At 32.2% G+C, this 27,570-nt stretch overlaps 2 protein-coding genes across 5 annotated transcripts in view; one reads left to right on the forward strand and one right to left on the reverse strand.

Annotated features, from left to right (window-relative positions):
• The window catches only part of LOC118193368 (ubiquitin-conjugating enzyme E2 R2-like), a 44,811-nt gene extending 33,584 nt beyond the window's left edge, over positions 1-11,227 (forward strand). For both annotated transcript variants that reach the window (XM_085810689.1, XM_085810690.1), the window contains one exon: positions 501-11,227. In XM_085810689.1, coding sequence (XP_085666815.1) covers positions 501-726 — 226 coding nt within the window. In that variant the 3' untranslated portion in view covers positions 727-11,227. The remainder of the gene's footprint in view (positions 1-500) is intronic.
• A 3,293-nt stretch (positions 11,228-14,520) lies between these two features.
• The window catches only part of LOC118193369 (band 4.1-like protein 4A), a 254,951-nt gene continuing 241,901 nt past the window's right edge, over positions 14,521-27,570 (reverse strand). For all 3 annotated transcript variants that reach the window (XM_085810688.1, XM_085810687.1, XM_085810686.1), the window contains one exon: positions 14,521-14,707. In XM_085810688.1, the coding sequence (XP_085666814.1) occupies positions 14,603-14,707 (105 nt within the window). In that variant the 3' untranslated portion in view covers positions 14,521-14,602. The remainder of the gene's footprint in view (positions 14,708-27,570) is intronic.

The following is a 27,570-nucleotide window of genomic DNA, read 5'->3' on the forward strand; positions in this document are numbered from 1 at the left end:
TTGAATGTGCACAGCAAACTGAAAACACAACATAGAGCAACCAAAATGGCGACAATTGAAAGTCAGTGAACAAGAAAGACTAGTGCGCATGCGCGGGACGCCTACTACAGCGCTGCGATGGCGCTAGAATGAAACGGTACTTAGTTTCCGAATACGCTACGTACCATTGGTTTTGATTCTGTTCCTAAATTTCCTTATTCAAAGTCATACACAGTGCACCGATAACACAATATTGTATGCTGCCCCTCTTTTTTTACTAATGGAGACAGCCATATTCACACAAAGTTAGATTATTGGGAACTTGGTGATAATGTTCAGTCTTGTTAGAATCCAGCCAAGTCCTTTCAGTTATTCTGGCATTGTTATTGAGCAATTCCACATTGTTAGTGAATATTGTTATAGAACAATTCCATGAGTTATGAAAATTTTTAAATCTGCACACATGAAATGAAATTTGAGTCTGTAGTACATATGTATATATCTTATTTATTCTCTTTTAGGAAACAAGTGTTAGCAACTAGAAGTGAAGCTGAAAAGGACAATGTAACAGTTCCAACGACTTTAGAAGAATATTGTATTAAACATAGAGCTAAACCAAAAGAACGGGAAGCAGACATGACAGATTTTTATGATGATGACTATGGTGATGACATGGAAGATGATGATGAAGATGAAGAAGAAGAAATTCATGATGATAATGAAGATTCAGGGAATGGGGAATTGTGATGCTGTGTGTTGAAATATATAAGCATTGTGTGCATGTGCAGGGTGTAATGATACTTTCTTAAAACTTTTGTATCCCTGTGCGTGAAGGGAACTGCATTTCAATTTATGGAAATATTGCTGGAAAGTTATTTAGCTTAAATTAATAGTTTGAGCAGTATGTATTGTGTTGTGTGTAAAAGCATAAATTATTTGAAAAATATCTTGAAGTACAGCTTTTTAAAATCAAAGTACTTTCCCCATAAACAATGTAATAAGTGTTTTTGACTCAAAATCAGCATTGTCATGTGAACCGAAAGAGAATTTTTGTATAGACATATTTATTTTCAGAAATAGTAATTTACATAAGTAATACAATTTATAACTATAGGTTCATCATATACAGATCATAGACAGATTAATTATCATGAACATCATTGTGACATAAAGTGGTGGCTGAGCTATATGTACCTGTGTATATGCGTTTATTCAAGCATTTATTGAGATTTTTCAGTATACAAACTACAGTTTAGCTGAACATTTGTGTTTCTTTAGTATTGAGGACAATTTAATCAATCCTTTCAGAATCATATTGAACAATGAATTGATTACCTATATATATAGATATTTAATAACCTTTCAAATGTAGTTACATTAATATTAAACACATACACACACATAATAGACATAGAAATTCAATGCTGTTAAGGACAAATTATACAATATTGTCTGTTTTCATCTCATGATAAGTTAAAGTATTCTGACTACAATTGGGGGAGGGGGAGACTTCTCTTTTGTTTTCATAGCTCATTTTACTTCAAAACATATTCACTAAATTATATACACATGTTTGTAACATTCTAAATTTAAAATTATGTTTTTTTTCTCCCTGTTTCAGTAGTAGTAAACTAGATTCTTATTATGTTCACATAGTATATTTTTATTATAAATGTTTTTTTAGTAAGCAAATCTGGTATCCAAGTGCTGTTGCTCAGATTTTGGATTCTGGCTTTTATTGTGCTCTTCTATCCAAAAATACATTGGATTAGAAAACATGCGCTGTGTTTTCGCAGTAGCAGGGCACTCTGTATTTATAATAATTCTGCAGTTTTATTAAAATGAAGCTAGTTGTATTCTGCTTATGAATGCATTTACACTGAGAATATTCTAACAGTTCATGAAAACATAAAGAGTGTTCAGCACATTTCTGTTATAAAATTGTAGCTACAGATTTCAGGATAATGTAATTAAATTTGAAACTAAGAGTTCAAAATACACTCCCTGATATTTTGATCTCTTTATTATTTATTTTTGCAAGTCAAACACATGAATTATTAAACCAAGTTTTATATGTTTATGCTAGGATTTTTAGTAATGGGATATTTTTTTGGGGTCCATATTCAGTGCTTATTTTATATTTATAAATTGATTTTATACCACTCAATGCTATTTCAAATAGTCTCCCCAGCTGTTAATAATAAATGTAAATCATAAATTCTCATTTCTAGAAATATTTTTAACTGGACATTCTGTAGAGAGAGATTTTTAAATGAACCCTTTTAAAAGCAGGATAGCGATCTTAACTGTAGACATTAATAATTATGGACACTATCAGCAATTTTTAAAGAAGCAAAATAAATTCCAGTATAATCTTTATTATACATTCCAGTTAATTTCAAAGTAATTAAACAAATATTCTTCAAATATGGCAAGTAATAAAGTTTGTATGTTATCAAATTAAAAAATTTTAATTTTAAAAGATTAAAATTATTTCAACATATCAATATGGTTACAAACTCTACTAATGAGATGTCATAAGCGTGTTATGTCTGATTTGCTTTGCCATAAAGAGTTTTGGTTTTAAGGATTTTTAATTAAAAAATTAATATTCTTTATGATCAGATATGAACTGGTAAATAAATGGAAATTATGAGTTCTGTAATAAAGTAACATGACTGCAATGTTTGCAAAGGGAATTGCAAATTTTGCTTATTGTGTTAATAGTTCTATAGTTACTAAAACCGTCTTATTACAAAGCATTGAAGAAAGCAATTTATATAAAATGAGAAAATCTCCAAATTTCAGCACCAGATGTTCTTTTGCTTTAATGTACTTTAAACCTAGAAATAATTGGAATTTTGCATCAATTGAAACATAATAAATAATACTCTATTCAATAAATTGTAATGCATCATAAATAGTGTTACTGTTATTTTACTACGCTAGTTTTCAAGACCTGTAAAGTGATTATATTATCACAATAGATATTTTAAAGGAAGTTCCAACAAAAATATGCTTTGAATGTAAAACTATTTTAATCTTTCTTTCCCGCTTTTTCATTTTTGGCCAAACTATGTTGTTACTTTTAATGTTTCATACATTTTATGTGTGTAAAAAGTGCGATGGCTAGCTATCCTTTGCAATTTTTTAAAACTTTTTAAATAAATTGTGTAATGAAGTTATTTGTTGTTTTAAATTTGTCTTGCTTTAGTGCAAGAAGTTTTCTGGTGTCCAACTTAAAGGTTGTGTGGGAAAATTTTAAAATATGGATTAAATTCTGTCATAAAATATATCCTGAGTGAGAAGTGTTCAGCATATTGTAACATTCTGCATAGATGAATGCTGGGATAATTTCTTTAGCATATTCTGAAACATATAATTTTTTTGAAGAAATGGCATGGAATTTAAAATTTTTAAACTAATAAATGTGAATTGCAAAACCAACTTCAGTAACTTAAAACAAGTCATCCTAATATTAGAACACTTTGTCAATGTGCAATATCTCTAATTTTTTATGCGTGTTAGCTTTTCTAGCATAATACAATTACTCCTCTATATGATAACTCTCTATAAAGTTCTTTAATTTTTTGTGTAGAATCATTTACAAAGTAATGAAGAGTATTTCTGTAAAATCTGAATTGAAATCTCTGAAAACTATCCATGCAAAAGTTGAATGAATATTTTATAAACTTTATAATAATATATTTTTAGAGAGCAGTATTAAAAGATGTGGTTGTATGTAGAAAAAGGAGTATGAAATATATACTAAAATGAAGAATTAACTAAAAGGAAGTATTTTTGCTTTTATCTGGTTTATCTCTGTGTAGAATCCCTGTAGAATGAAGACAACATTTTTGATAAAAAAAAAAAATGTTCCAGCTTCTTATTTTGCAAAACTTAATATTTCAAAGTACATAATTTAAATCTTTTACGGAAGTTCATTGTACTGTAAGCTGCTCCTCTTTATCTGTATGATCGGCATTAAGTGTGTAAGGAAAACCAAAGTATAATGTTGTAAAAGTAGCCATTAATTATGATAAAATAATCTGTTAGGTAAAAAAAAAAAAAAAGTGAGTTCCTGTTATAAATTTATAAGTTATGTTTTCATCAGAGTGACATACTTATTATAGTTTGTAATTAATAGATATATAAAGAAATTCAAAATATGCCTTATCTCATAATGAAATTTTTATGTTTTTGTGAAAAAATGAAATTTTGACTTTTTTTTCCCTTTTCTCTCCATACTCTAAGTTTGCTATGATTGACTAAGAAAATTTTTAGTAGCATAATGTAACAAAACTGAATTGAAAAGAAACATTTTGTGACATTGCTAAAAATTTCTTATTATTATTTCCTCTTTGGTAATAAAAATTGTTTTTCATTATTTAACTTTAGAATATTTTATATCAATTTTTGCTGGAATTTTTTTTAAAAAAATGGAATACTGAAATATCATTGTGAACTGATTTGAAGATTTATTTTTGTCATTTATTAAAATTGTATTATAAAATTTTTATACTCTCCATGTTCCATGTTTTAATTTATATATTACATTGAAAGATAATGTTAAATAACTGTATTTAATTTGAGCACTATGAAATTATTTTTAAGCTTGCTAAAAAATGTAGATTGGTGAAGAATTAGAAAATTTAGAATGAATATTACTGAAGTTTTTATAGTTAGCAATTTTGTCAAATTGCTTTATGAAATATTTTCTTCTCCTTTAAGATGAATAATTTTCTAAAACTTAGTTAAAAAAAAAAGCAAGTGTTAAATTGTAATATAAAAATTTTACACAATATATATATATATATATATATATATATATATTGAGAGCGGAATACCTGGAATAATCATTTATTTTGTACATGTTGTACCTTTTTTATTGGTACTCTGTTATTTGCAAGTATCATGATCCAAACTTTTTAAATCTTATCATTATTTTGTAAATCTTTTACCATGGTAGTGTTATTAATAGCAGCTGGAATGTAATATATTCAGCTGTATTATGGCAGTTCAGAGACAAAGATCTGTAAATGATGATGCTAATATTAATGCTAATATTATTAAGAAAACATCAAATGTGTATGATTTAAGACCCCCACTAAAATTTGATCTTTTTTTTAACTGAAGCTGAACTTGTTTGAACTAAACTGATTCTTTCTTGTTCCAGATTTTGTAATTAACTTGATAGCACAGCAGTGTGCATATGAAATGAGCTGGGAAAGCCTAGTGATTAGGCATAAACTACGTATTTAGTAGTATATATAAAGAGTTTCACTTATGGGTATATTTCTGTTTTCTGTGATTAGCCAATAGTTTGCCCAAAGGATTTAAGAGGTATAATTTATCATTCTTAAGCTTGATTTTACATTGAATAGCAAGTAAATTTACATAATTCACATATTTTCATTATTTGTGTCTTCTGATACTATATAATAATATATATATTTCTCTATTTTTATCACATTTTGAATCTACATAATGGTGTCCATGTTGAGTTCGTGTCTATATATATTGGCTTAATGAATCCTGAAATCGAGATTTACTGTACAAACACACACAAAATGTGAATGTTGGAGAATCCAGCTTTTATGCCAGCACACTGGATTGAGATCTGATGAATTTGGAGACTAGGACAATATATTGAGCTTTTTTTTTTTTTTTTTTTTTTTTTTTTTGTGTGTGTGTGTGTGTGTTCTCAAATGTTTCTCAAACTCTTTTGTTCTGCAAAAAAGGCATATTGTTCAGCTAAAAAAGACCTTCTCTGTGTTGGAAGTAATGCTGTCACATGCATGAAGAAATGTATATGATATATATTGATGTTTAATTAAGTGGTTATGCATCGTCATTGTTTCCTATGCATGATTAAATCCAAAGATTTACAGCCAAAAAATTCTGAAAGCCTTACTTTTATTCGAAAGAATATTTTGTTAATTCAGGTGAACTACATACACAATCTTGACTCTGTACATGATATTGTAGAGAGTGGAATTAATACTAGATGTCTTTCTCTTAATCCAGTGTTTAATTCTGTTTCTTGCATGCAGTCATCTTTAACTGTAGAGAGAGCTGGCATTGGCACTTTGGCATTAGGACTGTGCAGCAAGGTTCAACATACTTTATATTATGATGCATTGTTTCCATCTTCATTATTAAATTTATTTCTGTTTATGCTCTGGTGGCATGCTAGTGAGTACTTTGTTATTCCAGTACTCTTCCAGCATTTTCTAAATGAAACTAGCATGTATGACAATGAAAATACCTATGCAGCATGCCTTAGAATCGAATCTTGAAATAATGCTTCAACTTATCAATGCTTGTATAAATATAGTTAAAGTATAAAAATGAATTAGTAAAATTGCTTTTCTTCCGATTTGAATTTTTTTTCTGACTTTTGGAGCTGTGTATTTATGTATTCTATTTATCACCTGAAATTTCTGTATATTAAACTCATCAATTTTACTATGTTATTTTAACTCTTATTTTTCATTACGCTAAAATCTTAATTCTGCACCAACTAATGGTATATTTATAGGCTTTAGGTGACATGCAATATTGCATCTGTGTGTTGAGTAACAATTAATTATTTTATGATTATAAAATATAATGAGTTAATTTCTTTTCTTGAATTTTGATAAAAGTGCTGTTTACTAATGTTTAAGTGTACTTTTTTTTTAAATACAAGGTGATCTTTTGATACTTATGTATTAATGTAACCATCTTGGCAGAGTTTAATGATTTTTTACAGATGGAAACTTAAAAGTTACTTATCAGGTACAAGTTGGTGGTTTTTACAACCTTTTTTATAATGATTTCCTAACTGTTGGTAATTTATCATAAGTTAATAAATATTATCATGATAAGAAAAATTAACATAGTTTAGCAATTTAAAATACAAATTTTAATTGTTAACTAAGTATTAGGTGATATATTAAGAAATAAAATACATTGATGTCCAGATCTCCCTGTAAATTTTTTTATTCTTTTCTTTTCCCCAAGTACACAGCAATCTGTTTTCGCTTAAAAAATATCAGAGAACTGAAGAGATTCAGAATTGTGCGGACCTTGGCAACAGTGGATCTCTACAAAGCGAGTCATTGTTTCGTTTAGAGATTTTGCAGCAAAATTCTGTATTCTTGCAGAAATTTTACTGAAGTTTATTCTATTGCTGGAAAATTCCACAAGCGCATATTTTAAAATTAAGTTAAGGCAAAAAACATCACAATGTGTTTATAAAAACTAGTGGAACTTGAAGTACAATGAAAAGAATGCGTATGAAAATGGTGACATTGCTTGATTGAAGGGTTGTCATGAGCATGGTTGTCTAAAGAATAGCTATGCACACGGTTGTCAGAGTTTGGCACATTTTGAAAAATCTGGGTACTTCTAATAAGGTGGTTGCAGTAATCGATCTTTTATATATACATATATTTCAATGTGCTTCGATGTAATATTTAACTGAGATATATGTAATTTGCAAAGCAGGAAAGATCATAGAATCTGAAACATGAAGTATCTAAAACCCTACCACTTGGCTACAGTCCAGGCTAGACGGGACTTTTCTGAGAAACGAGATTCTGGAGGCACTGATTTAACCAGAAGGACTCCTAGAAAAAAGAGCCGTGCCTGAAGCGAAGTCCCGCCTAGCTACGGAAGTGGTGTTGCGGCTACGAGGGATTTTTTCAAACCTGACCGAAAATGTTTCTGGTCCCAGGTAGAGACAACCAATCAGACGAAAGTCTGCTTCTGAAGGATCATGTGATCTCGATTTCAGCGATAATCGATTAGTATTTGGCGTTCAAGTCTTTGTAGTAAGTGAGAATGATAACTTAGCTACGTGTCTTTCCTGGAATTGTGCGGGTTGTAAGAATTGTCCCTTTCGACGTCAAGTCCCACGTAGCCGAAACATAGTGTGATTGGGACCTAAATAGGAGGGATTTAATGTAGAACTCTTGAAATAATGTAAAATTTTGAATTACATATAAGAATTAATATTTGATTTATTATATAATAAATAAGTAATATTAATACTTCCAAACAAATTAAAGTAGTAAAAATTGAATTTAAATGTACTGTGTCACATTCATAAGGTACATTATGCTGTAAGTATACTTATTTATGAGAAACCGACCATTTTTTTATTATTAATAATTTAGTCATTATTTATTATAAGGTATGTGTAAATATAGCTCAAATCATTCATTAAGGATAATTAATTATAACTGCATAATTTACTAGAATTAACATTTATTGATACTAATATTCTCAGTTTTATTTATCTGTACTTTTAATATGTAAAAGTATACTTTGTCAATTAAAATATGTAAGAATATAATGTCTGTATTATTTGTATTAATATGATTTAAATTATTAAAAAATATATAACATTGATTACATATGTATTCAGAACATATATGAAAGTTAAATAATCAAAACTTAATTTATATACAGGTTATTTCGAAACTAATGAAACGAATTTTAAGCAGTGATAAAGCATACTGAAACAAAACTTTTCATTGTAAAAGATATGGCGATACTAGGTGTTATAGGGTGCTTTCCATTTCTTCACACACATTGTTTTTCACAAATGCAAAAATATAGGCCACTTTTGGGACTGCATATAAAAGCAGTGATTTGGATGTTATTCTTTTTGTATTCATTTTGTTTTGATTTTTTTTAAAACAAATTATGTATTTCATTTTTATTTATTATTATTTTTTGTATTTAGGTTTGTACGAGTTCCCTTGCTATTGTATGGCTTTGCTTCTGAGCTGTTTTTTAATAATTGATGCTTTTAATTCATAGTTTTTTTGAACTATCCAAGTATTTTTTGGCTAAGAGACATTGGTCTCAATTCCTTAGCTCCTATTGCTGTCATTCCCTCAGAACAACCCTCAGCTCCAGATTAATTATGTCATGGTCTTTATTTTTATTAAGCTGGATACATCATGATTCTTGTGATATTCATAGCTAAATCTTCAGGTGTATGTTTCATGTACCATTACATTTTTTCCCATTTGCAATGCATATATAACCAGTTTCCCTTAAAAATCCTCCAAGAAGGCATCCCTCTTAGGCAGATAGCCCTAGTATGCTTTGCCATAATCAAACAAACCAAACTTTTTAATGTCCTCTGTCATTTCTTTTTGTTACATTGGTTCTGAAACATCCTGTATTATATGCAGGTAAAGAATAAAGATATATAGCATTAAAAATATTTTTAAAACAATTTTTTTATTTGATGTCATGCATCCTGGTTTCCTAAGAGTGATTTTATTAATTTTCATGTTATTCATATCCTATGTACTGAATTTTTCCTCTAATTTATGTAAAGTATGATTGAAATGGATTTTTAAATTAAATATTAGGACCATCTTTTAAGGATGATATCCATCCTTTAGAATTTTCTAAGGGATACTAGACCATTTTTGCCATACAGATGTGAAACTAAAAACTCGAGAAAATCAGCATATTCAAATGGCCTTGAGTTAGATTTCAGTGTTTTGTAGCTTCAATCATTTGGCCACTGGTGTACTTATATAGCTACCCATTTGGCCACTGGTGTACTTATATAGCTACCCATTTGGCCAATGGTGTACTTGTATATGTTATTTTGTTGCAGATGCTTTCCAGACTTGTTTTCATGACATGTGTTTTGGATGCTGTAAAGATTATGGAAAGAGAAAATTGAGATATATGTTAAGAATATAATGCATAGTATTTTCCCTTTTCTGTTTGTGCACTTAAGTAACTTAAAAAGTAATCAAAATGCTGGTTCCTTTTCCATTGTGAGAACAATACATCCTTATATTTAAATAACCCCCAAAAAATTGTTACTTGGTAATTTTTTTATAATATTTTATTTCTTTTGATACTGGTATTTAATGTAATTTTAAAATAATTTTTATAGCAAAAAGAAATTTTTGCTAAAGAGTTTTAGGGTAAAGCTGTTCTCCATTCTCTTTAACATTTTAATGTATTGTTTTTCTTCAAGTGGAGTGTATTAATTTGAAGCCAGAGAGAGAGAGAGAGAGAAAAAAGAGGACACAATTAAACTATATGAATTCATTTTAAATGCTGATAATAAACTTTTTGAATGAAAAAATATTGAGTTAAAAATAAAGAAAATCTTTTCTCTAATTTTAATTTCATACTTTTAGTTGCCATAATAAATTAATCTTTATTTTTTTAAAATTAATCATGTGATCATCTGTTTACAGCCCCTTTTGATAATATGAAAGTTAGTCCCCCCTTTTTTGAGTAAAAATGTTATTTTTAAAAATTGCAACATATATATGATTTACGAAATTTATTTAAAACAAGTTTTGTACATCTAATGAAAAGTATTTTATTAGTTATTGAGCACTTTTGAGAAATTTTTCTATGAGCTTCTGTCTAAGTATTACATAATGTTACCTATACAGAAAATGTTAAGTGTAATCCACTTTGAAAACACTTGGCATAAATCATAATTAACTAAAACTATGCATATGATTCATTGTTGGAAAGTTGAATTATTTTTAATTGTTTAATTGGTAAATAAAACATCATACTCCCCCCCCCCCGGTAATGGTCTCTGATTTCTTGGTTATGGAAAGGGAGAAGACTATACACAAATAGATTTCATATTGAAGTAAAACAAGTTTTCTGCAGACATTTTATTCTAAGATTTGAATTAGGAATGTATATAAGGCAATTCTGAAAATTTGAAAAAAGATTTTAACTGTAAAAAAATATACTTTACCTTTTCATATAACTATGATGTATTTTTAATGATTTCAACTGTCTGATTATTAACTTTCACTGTTACATCAGTATTCTGTAATCTTTTGAAGTATATTACCCATCAAATCTGCTACAAGAAATTATTTTATAGTATATCTGTACTGATTTGTATGTAAAATACTTTCTCCTTTTTCAAATTGATTTTTTCCTCATTGAATTTTCTGTAGTGAATATGCGATCATTTTGTGTGCGTATGTGTATTTAAACATGCTTTTTTTTTTTTTTTTTTTTTTTTTTTAAGAAATTTTCTTTTGCATTTTTGCAATTTATTTAATGATTTAGTGGATCTTGGACCCAAACAGAGAATGATGGAAGGAGTTGTCCGTGATTTATTAAGTGGAATATTATATTGATAAAATTTGAATTATATTTTTGTACATGTACTTAGTAATTCAAGTAAATTTAATGACTTACCTTCAATGTTTGTGTACATGAATAAAACAAGATATGTTCTAAACTTGTTTAAGAACTTCATAATTTTGCTTTTTTTTTAATGTCTTACATTGCTGTTTTAGTGATAGGTAGGTAGTATATTAGGGAAGTGTAAAGAATTGTAGAAGAATAAGTAAAACAACAATGCATTATGAAAGTCTGGTTTGTTCAGTTTCATTAAATTATCTATCTGTTGTGTCATTTTAATGATATAAGAACTTTAATAGACTATTTAAGTTTGTAACATAGGAAGGTTAGCCATATTTATCTTTAGTCTCTTTGTACAGTACAAAGTCTTTAATCTGGACGTCCATAATCCGGAATGATCTAATCTGGACCTCAAAGCTACAAACTTTTTGTGCATGCGCATATGTGTTTAAGCATGCGCATAATACGTTTTCGCATGCGCATTTAATGTATAACGGACAATATAAGCTAGGCTAAAATTATCTAATTATCTATTTCAGTTAATGTTGCGGATTGCCTTGTTCCTTAATCTTCTAGTTGGATCTGGCTTATTATTTTTTGCAGACTGTTGGAACAATTATATAAAAAGTAAGCTTGAACTTTCGATTATGTCAAAAAGAGTTTTCGATTCTGGAGCTGCCAAAAGATCTACAAAGTGAAAGCATGTTTCGATGCACCGCTTCCGATAGTGAAGAAAGTGACAGGTTATTGAAAACGAAAAAATTTTGATTGAGAAGTTAGTCGGTATTCTCGACACAGCAATTACAGGACTTGAACAGTGGAACTGAACAAGAAATTATGTTTGTTTATAGAATTAAAGAGAAAGTATTAGCACAAAAAACAAAGCAATTTAAACAACTTACATTGAAAGAAATGTTTAATAAAGTAAGCAAATATTAAACTTTTTTATGTAAATTTTGATACCCTTTAGATCATAATTGCTCTTTATTTCATAAATTACGGTTTCATATTTTTAATTTTATAATTTCTGCATGCCATCTTACCAGATTTAAATTGATAAAACCCCTAATACAGAATCACGGAAGTCCTGACGAGTGCGGATTAAAGATTTTGTACTGTATTTATTTTATAGAATAACAAAAGTTAACTATTCTTTTACATTGTTTGTGGTATACTAAATTAATAAAAACATAAACCATTGAAGGTCAATCCTGTTTTGAAGCATTGAGACTTTACTTTAAAAAATTTAACATGTCAAGTGGCATTTGTACCAGATTTAGTTTAATTTTTGTAAATTAACAATTTTAATATGTTAACCAAAATGCTTGTAGTTTCCTTGTTCCAAATAATAACAGTGGCAACATTATATGGGAATTTGATACATGATACATTATTCAAAATACATTATGACATTATGCATTATTCTGAATGAGCTGTATAACAGTCTTAACTGCATTAGAGAAAACCCTTAATAAAGGCCTGTATTCTCTTTCCAACATTCATCTTACCAACAATTATAAATCTAAATATAAATTTGAATTTAACAAACATTCTTTATTCATAAAAAGCAAATTAAAAGTTAATGAAATTTAATTGAAAACAAATAGATGATTAATTAGTGCTGCGAACTAATCTACAATATCATTTAAATTCTGAGGAAATCTTACAATATTGCAAATGCACCAAGATAAATTTAGCCAGCGATACTCAGTACTCAGTTTTTAGACTCAGAAGATGTATATCTAGAAACAAACAGGGAATGAGTTTAGACATAAGTGAAGTTCCAGAACAGGACATTATTTTAAAGTTGAAATGTTTGACATTTTGAGTTCTGTAGCATAAATTTTCAAACGAATAAATTTCAAAGATTCTATATTAAAAAATTAAGTGATGCTGAATTCTGGAATATGCAAATCAGGCTTTTTTACAGTGTAATGCGACATGCTTTAAATTTTTCTAGTTTCTGATGAAAATAATAATGGATCTGTTGAATGGAGATTGCCAACTATTAAGAATCATAGATATTGCTGGGGAGAGATTGGTAATTCTTGGTTTCGGGAACAATGTATAAAAAATATATTACAAAATTGTAAAAATTAATTTTAGTATTTTCTCTTATGAGTGCAGCAGCTATAAAATCCCTTGTAAAAGCTTTGCATAGTCCATTGTAGAGTTAGGCAGTGGTGCAGGTTTGAACTTGTTCATAGCCCCCTTTTAAGGAATTAAGTCCATTCATTGAGAAGAGAGACTAAAAGTAAACAAAAACATATATTTTTGCCAAGACTTGCCATTTTTATTATATGTTCCAACACTGGTAGCCTAATAGTGGTTTGAGTGGTAAAATCACTGAACACTAGTGCTTTGACCTAGGTTTAAATCTTGGCAAATGAGCTGGATGCATGGAAGTTTTCATGATTTTCTCCATGTGTAATACAAGTATTAGCTATGTACCCTTATAAAGACCATCCTTAGGCAGATAGCGCTTGCGAGATTTGCCATCATATAAATTATTTTTGTTCCAAAATCGGGGATTTTATAAAAAAAATCTTATGATTGTGCTTATGGTTTATTTCTCAAAAGAAATTAAACCTATGAAGTTGAATGAACATATGTTCATTCAACCAATCAAATACAGTGAAACCTCGGTTCAAAAATTTAATTCGTTATTATATTTTTCATTTAAAATTATGATTTATAATAATATGAGAATCTATAATTTTTTTTTAATTCAGAAATTAATATTTAAGATGGTCAGGACATTAATGCTATGGAATGACCCATCATGAGAAGTGAAGTATTCAGTGTTTAAAAGAAACTGAATTTGAAAGAAACTTTTGTATTGCAGTCATATACTGAAATATTGAATTGGTAAGCAGTATAATTTTGTTAACTTTATCATATCTATATCAAACTTTGTAGTAAAGTCAGTATGCATTCTGTTGCCCCCTTTCTCTCTTTCAAAAAAAAAAAAAAAAAAAAAAAAAAGATATCCTGATTTAAACTGGACTAAGTTGTTTAGGTTTTGTTTGTCGAACACTTCCTAAGCCAAAATTATGAAAACAAAATGTGAAAAAGGTCAAATGTACTTTTATCTTTAAACAACTCTGAATGGAAAAATGTTGGATTATCAAGTCATTTCATGAAATAGTTTATATAAATATCATTTGCATCAATGTTACTACTTTGATAAAATTAGAGAGAGAATGTCCATGACAGGTTTTGCTCCTTGCCTGCAGTTTATAAATTGGGCCCCGCTTTAAAGAATGTTTGAGGTTAATATTTTGTAGTTGATATTTAGTCTTAATTTGCTGTAATTAGTTATCTTTTGACTAGTGTTAATTTGCTGTAATTAGTTATGATTTACAGTAGTCATATATAATATGTCATGTCTGATAGTTTTATTTACATTATTTATTTGAAAAATAGTCACGTCTTTGTACAAAGTACAATATTTCTAAACATTTTTCGTTATTTAAAGCTCAGTACTGATTTCTTGGCTTTTCTTGGATGATTTCTTTGTGCTGTCGTTCCTTTTCCGCCGTTGATGCTGTTTATTGTGTGCATAGGAATTGGCTTCCTGAAGAAAAGAGTAGAATTATTTTATATTAGTTCTATAAATTTATATAAGTTTTAAGACTGTTGTTGGGAGATATAATGGAAAAATACATTGCATGACAGAGAAAATGCCACACCGTGAATGAATGACTGGAAACATACTCAACTTAGATACACACAACTTGGATAAAACTCAAATTAGACTGAAGCAAGTCTTTCATCTGTGCATCATGTAGGCATATTAGCTATCGCTGAGTCTTGCTAACTGCTAAGCTTCTGCCCTAGATGGAATTCCAAAAGAGACCATGGGATGGACCCTACGCTCTTAGAAACATCCATCCCTTCTTCGAGCCTGGGCCTTTCAATATGTCATTTAACGACACTAACCACTCTTTGATTTGGGCGTCTTGGATAAATAATTAAGCACTTAGTGACTTAATTTTTAAAGATGCACAGGTCAATGATACAAAAGCATCAATAAAATGTTGCAACCTATCTTGGGCAATACAATTTTTAACACATTGTTGCATCGAACCAGTCATGTCTTGTATTATGCACCATGTCTTCCTGATATGATCCCAAAGTTCATCTTCATTTTGTATAAAAGGAGAGGCATTCAATGAATGTATTCTTGTCCCAAAAATGCTCAGTTGCATAGAAATATGAGTGATGGTGTGAGCAAGGAAGCACTTTGTATATCTTGGAATGTATTCAGGATGAGCCTAGCTGCATGTGATCAGGCATTATGTTGTTGAAAAATGGTGTTTTAAATGCCATGGAAGTATAGAGGAAGATTGGGGGGCTAGTTGTCAGCCTAGTGGCATCCTGTTAATATGCTTGTAATGCACTCTGGAGAGGATTTTTAGCAATTATATCGCCCCAAACATTATTTTACTTTGACGGACTTTATACTATCGAAAGTGGTAAAGGCTTAGTCTTGATGGGCTTATTGCTTCCATACCGTCATACGTCTACATCACCTGTGAAGCTGAGAAGCGAGATTCTCCACTGAAGACTACGCTGTCCCACTGTTACTGGAAGCCTATGCAAAAGATGACCTGGACCATTTGTTGCGAAACTGTCCATCCTGATACTGGAGCATTAGACACATTCTGTGCATTTCATAAAATGTTTCATTTGTGTGATAGATATGACACATTTATGTACGGTGAGACCATTGAAAATTTTTTACATTGATTAAAAAAAATCGCTCTAAGGCAGCACAAAAAAAAAAAAAAAAAAAAAATGTGTGGTGGATCATAATTCATCATCACCAGGACAGTGGCGGCTCGTAATAAGCACTGTGGAACTGCAGCACCCCCTATGTCCACTTATTATTATTTTTAATATTTAATATAGTGTCCCTTTAGTCTTTAATTCTTTCTATATACTTTTACAATACATAATCCTTAAGCTTAATGTCAGTAGCCATCCCCCACTTTGTGAAAAAGGTACGAAAGTCTTTGGAACTGCGCTCTTCACAGTTCCAGCAACGTGGTGTTTGGCTGTTCTGCGCATGCGCACACAGAAATCAGCACGCGAGCTGAGTAGACAGAAGAGCACTGTCGCTCTTGCAGTGCCGAAATTCTGGCATGTTGCTGAAAACGTGATTTCTTTTTACTCCGGGCGTGTGGTATTCCTCCACAAGGTGTAACTTTATCATACGGACCATAAACAGAGTTCATGAGAATTTGCAACTTTAAAAAAATTGTCTTACTGAAATTCAGTCAACATCAAATGCAGATCAAACTATTGCAAAAGCAACAGGAATTTTAAAATATCTAAATTATGATAATTTCAAGTTTTGGTTAGAGATTTTTTATCAGATACCTCATGTTGAAATAATATACAACTAAATGCAATCCAGAGAAAAAAGTGTGTTTAAAGTTTTCAAAACTGCTATTTTAGAATTAATAAACTCAAAGTACTGTAAGAATTTTTCAAAGACACTGATGGCAGAAGCTAAGGAAATATGCGACTTTATACTATGTATTGATATAACGCACAGATATTCTTCCACTAAACACTTAGCAGCTGCTAAATTGTTTAACAAGAAATGCTTAGTTTTAGGAATGAACATTCTACAGAAGAAATAGTACTGACCACTGAAGCATATCCAATGATTGGCAAAGGAAAGCTTGAAACTGAACTAAAAGTATTCTATTGTAGGTCTGATATCTATGAATACTGCAAATTAATTGAGCTACTGAAATTTATCTTCGAAAATAATCTAGATGATGTTCTTAGTTAAATTATGAAACTGATAAAAATTCTCTTGAGAGTTCCCATGACTACATCAGAGGCAGAACGCTGCTTTTCAACACTGAAAACAATGAAAATTTTTCTAAGAAGCACTAGGAATTCGAAAAGACTCAATGCGCTTGCATTGCTTTCAATAAAGAAAAATTTCCTCAGTTGTCATCCAGAGATCAAGGAGAAAATTATTGATCTTTTCGCGCAAATTAAAACAAGAGTAATGGATTTCATTTTTAAATGACTAGACAAAGATTGAACTGTAATAATTTTGGTTAAAGTAATTAAGAAATGTTTAATTTTTTCTTGTAAAATTTCAAATAAGTTTCAAAATAAATTTTATTTTTATACATGTTTTTTTCCTTTTACATAATTTTAAAACAAAGGTTAAATTTTTTTGGAACAGCACCCCCACTAATTTTAGCCACGAGCCGCCACTGCACCAGGATTTAGTGACTAGATCTAAAGCCCACATATCTTCGTGGTGTAACTAGAAGCAGTCGGAAGGTTCGGAGTTCAAATTCTGATGAAAACATTACATATTTTTCTTGTTTCTTGTTCCAAAATGGACCTAACGAATTTGAGCCCACCAGTGGTCGAGCAGTAAAATCGCTGAACACTGGTTCGAATCCCGCCAAAGGAGCTGGCTGCATGGGTGTTTTCGTGGTTTTTCCCTTGTGTAAAGTGTATACAAGCCTTAAAAAGTGCTCCACGATTCGATAATGAAACTCAAAATGTGGAAATTTTATTTGCATAATTTAATTTTATTGCTGAAAAACACTTTGTAAGGTTCTTATTTTAAACTAACCATTTATTTATTATGAGTTGGATCTTAACTTCTTTATTATTATTTAGAATATCTTCTTTCCATATTTCTCATCAGATTGCAAATTAATTGGTTTATAAGCTCAGGGTTATGAAACTTGAGAGACAGTGTTTCTGGCTAGATTCCATCAACTCTAGTTAAATGTAACTGTCTTAGCCTTTCATTCTGTCGCCACTGTTACTTAATCTGACACGCTGGTATTTTTTTTAGCCAGCTTAATATTTAAACTGTGTAGTCTTAAACTGCGGACCGGTGTTTAATTTGAACTGACTTCGTATTTAAATTTTAATTTTCAAAAGGTGTGGTTATTTGTAGCATAAAGTCGTACCTTATGTCCCAGATTCTATTTAAATAAAATACAGTCAAAAGTCGTTAATCCGAACTCATCGGGACTTCGGCGATTCCGGATTATAGATCAGCAGTTTAAATGTGGTAAGATGGCATGCAGAAATTATAAAATTAAAAATATGAAACCGTAATTTATGAAATAAAGAACAATTATGATCTAAAGGGTATCAAAATTTACAAAAAAAAAAAAAAAAAAAAAAAAAACTTATTATTTATTTGTTTACTTTAACAGCGGAACTTTGTAACTGAAGAAGAAATTATGTCTGTTTATAGAATTAAAGAGAAAGTATTATCACATAAAACGAAGCAACTTAAACAACATCGGAAGCGAATTTTAATGACGAGGAATTTGATTTAAATCATATCAAAGACGGAGTACATCAAGATGAAATACTACATTTAGTAAGGAATTATAAGCCAAATAAAAAAAAAATCTGCCCTGAAGATAAGGATAGTGCTGACAGATTAACTTCCAATTCATTGCGTGCCGTGGTGTTTTGTCGTCCCCCCCCCCCCCCGCCACAGAGCAGCGTGAAATTGATAAACAGATTTCGGAATGGTTAGGTCATTTTTTGCAGCAATTACACTTTTGTTTAATGGACTTCGAAACATACTTTCGCTTTGTAAATCCTTTACATATTAGTAAGTATATATCGGAAATTCTATTTGACATAATCGAAAGTTCAAGCTTACTTTTATAAAATTGCTCTAACAGTCTGCAAAAAAAAATAATAATAATAATAATAAGCCGGATCCAATTTGAAGATTAAGGAACAATGCAATCTGCAACATTAACTGAATTAGATAATTTTAGCTCAGCTTATACCGTCCGTTATACATTAAACGTGCAAACGTAAACGTATTATGCGCACACACATATTCACAGCCGTAAAGGTCTTACGAGCATGCGTCAGCGTGATGAATGCGTAGAAAGTTTGTAGCTTTGAGGTCCGGATTATAGATCATTTCGGATTATGAGTGTCCGAATTAACGACTTTTGACTGTAGTTGTTTTAAAACCTTTGTAAGACTGTTATACTATGTCAAACATAGCGATAATTCGCTACATATCTGTTAGGGTTATAGGACTAAAGTAGCAGTACGAGACCAAGTACAGTACAAAGTCTGTAATCCGGGCGTCCATTATCCAGAATGATCTATAATCCAGACCTCAAAGCCATAAACTTTTTTTTTTTGGTATGCTTTACGCATGTGCGTTTAATGTTACGCTTGCGCGTTTAATGTTCATGCATGCACGTTTAACACAAAAAAATGAAACAATTTAAACAACTTACATTGAAAGAAATGTTTAATAAAGTAAACAAATAAATATTAAGCTTTTTTTATGTAAATTTTGATACCCTTTAGATCATAATTGCTCTTTATTTCATGAATTACGGTTTCATATTTTTAATTGTATAATTCCTGCATGCCATCTTACCAGATTTAAATTGATGATCTATAATCCAGAATCGCCGAAGTCCTGACGAGTCCGTAATCCGGACTTCGTACTGTATTAGCTTATAACTTTCATTAGATCAGTGGTAAAAACTAAAAACCAGGAGAGTTGGCAGATGTCACATCTGGGTTCATTGACACCAAATCTGACCAACAGCTACGGCCCTCAACCATTGGTATGGAGACCTAACATGAAGCCCCTCGTGAACTCTTTTGTTTGCTGACACAACAATGTTTTAAAGATATTATTGATGGTGTCTTCGTTCACCATACTCGAAAACAGCAGAAAAACTCATGAGTTATAACTTATATACAGTCAAATGTCGTTAATTCGGACACCCATAATCCGGACCTCAAAGCTAAAAACTTTCAGCGCATGCGCCACGTTGGCACATGCGCACAGGCGTTTTACGCGTGCGCGTAAGACCTTGACTACTGCGCATATGCGTGTGCGCAACTGCAGAATACGTTTTCGCCTGCGCATTTAATGTATAACGGACGGTGTAAGCTAAAATTATCTAATAATCTATTTCAGTTAATGTTAATGATTGCATTGTTCCTTAATCTTCGAATTGGATCCCACTTATTATTTTTTGCAGACTGTAAGAGCAATTTTATAAAAGTAAACTTGAACTTTCGATTATGTCAAATAGAATTTCCGATGCTGGAACTTCCAAAGGATCTACAAAACGAAAGTATGTTTCGATGTCCAACAAACAAAATGTGGAATTGCTGCCAAAAATGGATAAAGACATGAAGAATGTGACAGAGAGGTTAGTGAAAACGAAAAAATTTCGATTGACAAGTTAGTCGGTATTCTCGGCACAGCAATTAACGGGACTTGAACAGTGGAATTTTGTAACTGAACAAGAAATTATGTCTTTTTATAGAATTAAAGAGAAAGTATTATCACATAAAATGAAACAACTTACATTGAGAGAAATGTTTAATAAAGTAAACAAATAAATATTAAACTTTTTTTTTTTTTTTTTTTTTTTTTGTAAATTTTGATACCCTTTAGATCATAATTATTCTTTATTTCATAATTTACGGTTTCATATTTTTAATTTTAGAATTTCTGCATGCCATCTTACGAGATTTAAACTGATGATCTATAATCCGGAAAAATCGATAATCCGGAATCGCTGAAGTCCCGACGAGTCCGGATTAACGACTTTTGACTGTATACAGTTTTGACGCTGCTAAAATATCCTGCTTCACACATTATTTGGATGCTTATATTTTCTTTGCAAATGCAATCATTTGTGTAAATGGTACGGGTGTACCCCTACAGAAATTTGTGCGACAAAGTGTTTGCTTCTTCATGGTGTAGCATTTATTATATTAGGCAGTGCATTATTAAACTTCAACAAAAACAGCAAATATAGAAAACCATATTTATATGAACATTTCTATAATACAGGATTAATCAGAACGATTTACCTGAGTTCAAATGACTTAAGAAAGTTTACAAGGCTAAGATGTCAAACAGAATATGAAATAAGTAAATGTCAAACAGAAAGTGTCCAAGTTTTGTTTACAAGTGCACTCCTTTTTATATTTAAGCTGCATGAATAAAGTCTAGAAAAAAGGTTTTCAACCCTTATTGCTCCATGCACCTCTATCACCACTGCTAGATCATTCCTTTCCTATTCCCAAATTCGAGAAATACGTATGTAGTGATTTAGATTATTTTTTTATCGTGATTTATAAATTAAGCCATGAAAAGTATCGAACATGTTGGTAAATACCAAAACTTGAATAAAAGTAGTAGTTTTTAGCCCAAAGGGCGATTAATTTCATTTTGGCATTTTGCATTGAAAACATTAAATGTCAGTTCACTTTTCAAATTGTTGCCACCAAACATTATCGCCCTGTGTTATATTGAAAAAAATTAAATAATGAAGAATCTGCGTAAATGTATGTATGTTTCTCGCATTGTGATAAAACAACGGTACCTAGAGCCATCATATTTTTAATAACGTAATCTTCCACTGAATATGAGCATCTGGAGTATGGAATTTGGAAACTGAAATTTGTTTTATTATCGGTTTCATATCTTATAACACTTCAACGAATTTTTTATTAACAAACTCAACGATTTCAAAGCCAGCAATGGCAAAACTGTACGGAAAAGAAAGAAAAACATTTTTATCTCCGGCGTGCGAGACTGTGTATCGGAAATTCTAAAGATATGCTCATTTTAAAATTATTTTGCGATATTGCTGTTGAATTTAACTGCATTGTTTAAGTGCATAGAACATTTAATAAATAAAGGTAACACACAAAGGTTTAAAAAAAAAAAAAAAAAAAAAAAGTCCCTTTGGGCGTAATGTAAAGTCCGAAAGCTTTCAGATTTTTTTTCTTCTTTAATATTCATAAATTGAATTTAATACTTTATAGCTAAATAAAGGACTGATTGCATTCTTCCCTGAAATTATGAAATTCTTCCCAAGAGGGAATTCTCTCCTGGTTGAGAAGCCCTGTTCTAGACGATAAGCAAATTTGAAATTCCTATCACACTTACTCAAGGAGTATCCTTTTGCTAATATTTCAATAAGAATTATAATGAAGGTTTTAAGATCATTATCAGTTTTAAAATTAAAGAGACAATTATAGACAAATTTGGGCTGAATGCATGGTGGTTTAACTGCAACGGGACTTTTGAACTATCATTTACTTTCCAACTGTTTATTTAATGGTATTATTTCACATACCTAAAAGTGTAACATAAGTTTAAAGGAAACTGTATATATGTAACTGTAGATCAGCTCTAACTCAAATTATTCAGTATTGGTGTTGGTACCTGTATCTCAGTGAGTACTGTAGTCTCACTCGTGCTTGCGTGCAGAGCATGCATTTTGTAATTTTTTTTTTTTTTTTTTTTTTTGCTTGATATAAAAAAAGTTGTTAATGTGAAGATGACTTACTGTTTTATTAAGCGAAATAGTTATCGTCTAGCATAACAACGTGTGCAGTGACCTAGTACACTATCGTGCTATACCCAGTATACTACAGTGGTGACTCATGAGTGAAAAATCGAGTACGCATCGTCCATTATAGGCATCTCCACATGCATCCAGAGGATAATGTAGCTAATTTATTAATTACAAGTGTAAAATTGACAACTGTGATACAGAATAAATAAAAGCCACAGATATTTTCAAATATTTTTGTGATTTCTGTGGCTGCTCACCACATTTGTGCGGGGCTATATATGTGACTTAGTGTTTTAACTGCATTGTGCATGTATTCAACAATGCCATGTTTGAATATATTTTTCACACTTGTTAGAGACGGCAAGAAAAGATTATCTTTCATGTACCATTTTTACTAAAATGTATTTTTAATTTATTTCGAAATGATATATTACAACTTGTTGGTTGCAACGTAACTGTTACGGGTGCTGTGGTTTTGCTCATTGAATATGCGCATTTAGAGTAACGTATTGTTTTTTAATAATTATATTGCATTTTTTGTTTCGTGTATTTACTTTTTCTCTTGTGTATATATATTTCATCATGCCGTTTCTTATTCTTAGCGAAAGCAGTAGTGAAAATCAAACCGCGTATGAGGGTTTCAGCCACCGCCTTTCTAGAAAAACAATCCAGCTCTATGGCTTCTTATATTATAAAAGCAGTTTTTCTTTGCTAAAATTACTTGTGAAACTGCCGCCCAGACGGTAGGCTTCCCTATCTACTAGGTTAGTGGAGCCTAACTGCGATACCGAAGGGCTCAGGTTCGAATCCCGAAGAAGGCATGGATATTTGTAAATATATAGTGTCTGTGCGGCATAGGGACACTCTAAATATGCGGCGAGCCAAAAGTCCTCTCGAGAGGTTGGTGGGAGACCCATCCCTCCTGGGGTGCTCTTCTTAAAAAGTGGGGGCGGAAGTGAGCGAAGTCGTACTGTTCCATAATTGACAGCTTCACACGTCTAGTCCTCTGTGGCTCTTTGCAACGACAGACGCAATCTTGCTCTCCTTGCCGCGAAGAACTTCGCGCATTTGTTCTGAGGTTACTGTCAGACAAGTGAGATAAATCACAATAACAACACAACAGCTTGTGAATCTACTAGATTTAATCATGTTGGTGAAGCAGTTGATGGTGATATCCTCACATCCGTAAGTGATATTACTGTTAATCCCCGTGATATAAGCCATGTGAAAATTTTAAGAAACGTCTTATCGAATCGCATTCACAGAGTGAAGAATCAAGGCGATTCAGAGAGTGAAGCTGCAAGATAGAATTTGGTGACTGATGTCTATTCCATTTACTTGCACATATATGTAATGTGGCGAGCAATAGTGTAGGGGAAAGCACTCATTTAAGTATCTCTGGCTCGCGCGTTTTTCTACTACCACACGCAGAATAATACGGGGAAGTGAGTGACGGACTGTCACAGTTTGCTTTTATGGCAGACAGAATTCATAATCTGGCTGCGTCTCCTCAAATAAATGCAGTGTGCACACCACCACAAAATTCACCTCTGAAAGTATAAATTCCGCAGCTGATTCAGCAGGTGAGTGAATTGGCCGCGTTTGTGTACCATTATAGCTGATTGCGAGACCAATAATTTTAAAAATCATACAGGGCGCAATCGCAGTTGTTCCAGGGTACGCTATAGAAAACTGACAAACAATCAGTGCTTATCATAAAAATTTTTGCTCTAATGCTAAAAAATGTACTTCCTCATGCTCCTTCCTGCACCAGGGAAATTGGTTTTGCAATCGCATTTGGGCTATAATCGCGACCGCCATGCAAATCTCATTCTTTTGGGTGACCCTTCATCTAAATTGAAATTTTTGATTGACACAGGAGCAGATATTCCATCCTTTTGGTTTAATCACACCAAATTGCCTGTTGCGAATGAAGCATTGGTCATCTATGCTGCAAATGGAACAAAAATCACAATCTTTGGTAATCAACGTCTGACTCTTAACTTAAAATTTCAGCGAAACTTTACTTGGTCTTTTGTAATCGCCAAGGTTAGCCAACTTATTATAGGCATTGATTTTCTAATGCGGAGACCATGCTCTCTTTACAGGGAAAGGTTGCTCGTATTCTGCCGGGTACCAATACTATAGCATTTTTCTAGGTCTTTCCAAGTTTGATAAAATTTTGACTGAATGTTCAGAACGTAACTAATCCTTCATATCCTAAGAGCAACTGAATAATACCGTCCATTTAGATCCTGTTAATACAACTGACGTTGAAAAAATTGCTGTAACAACCTCGTTAGATTTATTTAAATTTATATTTACATCATTTGGTCTCCACAGTGTGGGACAGATTTATCTGAGTACGTGCATCAAGTGGTCTAAATTGTCTATTCTATTTGAACAATATATCGTCAAATGAAAAGAAGCATGAGAGCCACCTTAGATCGCCTCAGAAAGCAAGGATTGAAACTAAACCCAGCTAAATGTGTTTTAGGAAAATCCTTTGTGTCCCTTCACAGATGCCTTATAACACCTTCTGCTCCCTGGAAAAACTCAAGCAATAACCAAATTTCCAAAACCTGAAGCTATTACAGTTAGGACATTTTTTCGGCAATGCGCAATTTCTACCGTCATTTTATCCCAAATGCTGCCAGACCCAAACTTCCTTACATGAATAACTTGTAGAGACATTAGGTTATTTTTTTGGAAGCAGGCAAGATGAAAAATGAGCAAACGCCTTCGCTGGGAATCGAACCACGGATCTCTGGAATATTGACCCAGCGTGCAGAACCACTACACCACGAAGAAACGCGAGGAAAGTGGGAGAAATATCTTATATACCCCCCTTTTAAAGGGCGATTGGGGTTTTTAGGGGACCCAATCGCCATCCACCACCCTTTTTAGTTCGGACGCCACTGTAGAGACATTAGGTTATTCTTTTGGAAGCAGGCAAGATGAAAAATGAGCAACCACCTTCGCCGGGAATCGAACCACGGACTTCTGGAATAGCGGCCCAGCGTGCAGAACCACTACACCACGAAGGCACGCTAGAAAAGTGGGAGCAATACCTTATAAACTAAAATGGGGGGAGGAGAAGGCCAGTTCCTTGGATGATACTTTAACGTAAGCATTTGAAGCTTTACTAATTAGATAAATGTCTATCAAACACACCTCTTATCATCTCGTCACCAAATCAGGGTTTTATGCATTCTTTAGAAAGTGGACTGGTTTTTGTGGGACTTTTGCTGCATTTCAAAGAATATAATCTTAGGCCCATACTTGGCAAATCAACATGCATATGCTTAGATAACATTAACATTCATGAGTAACACAACTCATGGCTACATTCAAGATTTGCATGGAATGTTTTCACTTTCGTAAATGCATGGCCGAAGAACTTAATTACCTAGATATAGGATGTCATTTTGGGGAACACAGAGAGAAGATTCAATTTCAGCAATAAAAATTTATTAGGTGATGGAATGAGGTGGCGAATTGTGGGGAGGCTAGAGGTAGGCCAATCGCAAGTCCAGATATGCAGAGAGTTTAATTTAACGCCCAGTGTCGCGTATAACCTTTGGAAACAGTTCCAGAATACTGGGCCCAGCGTCGTGTGTAACCTATGGAAACAGTTCCAGGATTCCATCGAGAGAAAGTCTGGGCAAGGTCACTCAAGAGTCGTGATGGCCAGAGAAGATCGCTATTTGTCCATTTTAGCGAGGCGTAACAGAGGGGTTACAGCTTCTCAGCTCTCTCGGGACCTGTATGCAGCCACAGGAACCCGTGTAACAAGGATGACTGTTTCCAAAAGACAGAATGAGAGAGGGTTGTTTGCTAGAAGACCGGCTGTTTGCGTCTCGCTCACGTCTATGGACACGAGAGTCCGAATAGCATAGTGATTGGAGTACGGACCAATGGGCGATCGTTTTGTTCAACGACGAGTCCTGTTTTAGCCTAAACACCGATTCTTTCCGTACTTTCATATGGAGAGAACCAGGGACCCGCTACCTACCCTCCAATTTCCGAGAAATCAACAATTATGGCGTTGGCCGTGTAATGGTCTGAGCAGGCATCAGCATACCTCTCCACGTCTTTGACAGATGCTCTGTGACTATGTGAGGCATAGGGATGAGGTCTTGGAGCCCTATGTTCGCCTTTTCCGGGCTGCAGTGTGCCCCGAGTTCATCTTGCAGGACAATTACACGAGGCTCCATAGGGCTCTTCTGGTCGACGAATTTCTCGAGAGTGAGGATATTCGCCGGATGGATTGGCCAGCCAGGTCTCCAGACCTCAAGGACACTCTGGGGAGGGCAATTGCAACTCGTAACACCCCTTCGAGAACCATCAAAAACTGAAAACAGCGTTGCTGAATGGGTGGGACTAGTTGCCACAGGCACTGATAAACTGCCTTATTTTTAGTATGACATCATGCTGCGAGGCCTGTATGGTTGTAAGAGGGGACCATAACCCCTATTAACCCATTTCTTTTGTGTCTTCTGCAACCGCTGTTTCAGACCTTCAGATTCCCATGAGTGTTACACACGAACATGTGTGTCTATTATAACTGTTGAATGTTTATTTTGTTTGTATTATATTAACATACGTTCACACCAAATTTTATTAAAATCTGTCCAGTTGTTCTGGAGATCGTAGATCAAATATGAAAATTCTCTTAATTTCTTTCAGTACACAGTTTCAGTAGTTTCTTTCATTGTACATGCCCATATTCGTAGGAGGATTACGTCATTCAAAATTCGATGGCTCTATGTAACCGTTGTTTTATCACAATGCGAAAAACATGCATACATTTATGCAGAATTTTCATTATTTAATTTCTTCAAATATAATGCAGGACTCTAACATTTGGTGGCAACAGTTTGAAAAGTGAAACGAACATTTATAGTGAACCATGGCAAAATAACAAAATGAAAACAATAGTCAATCAGGGACAAAGCATCTTTGGACTAAAAAGTAATATTTTGAAGTGCAGTGTTTTAAATAAAGTTTAATATCTTGAATGCATTTAGATGAAATTTTAAGAACTAATGTATTGCAAAAA

Source organism: Stegodyphus dumicola, chromosome 2 (genome assembly GCF_044657685.1).
Source record: "Stegodyphus dumicola isolate Sdum_Otavi_A_Nest chromosome 2, ASM4465768v1".
Classification (NCBI taxonomy): Eukaryota; Metazoa; Arthropoda; class Arachnida; order Araneae; family Eresidae; genus Stegodyphus; species Stegodyphus dumicola.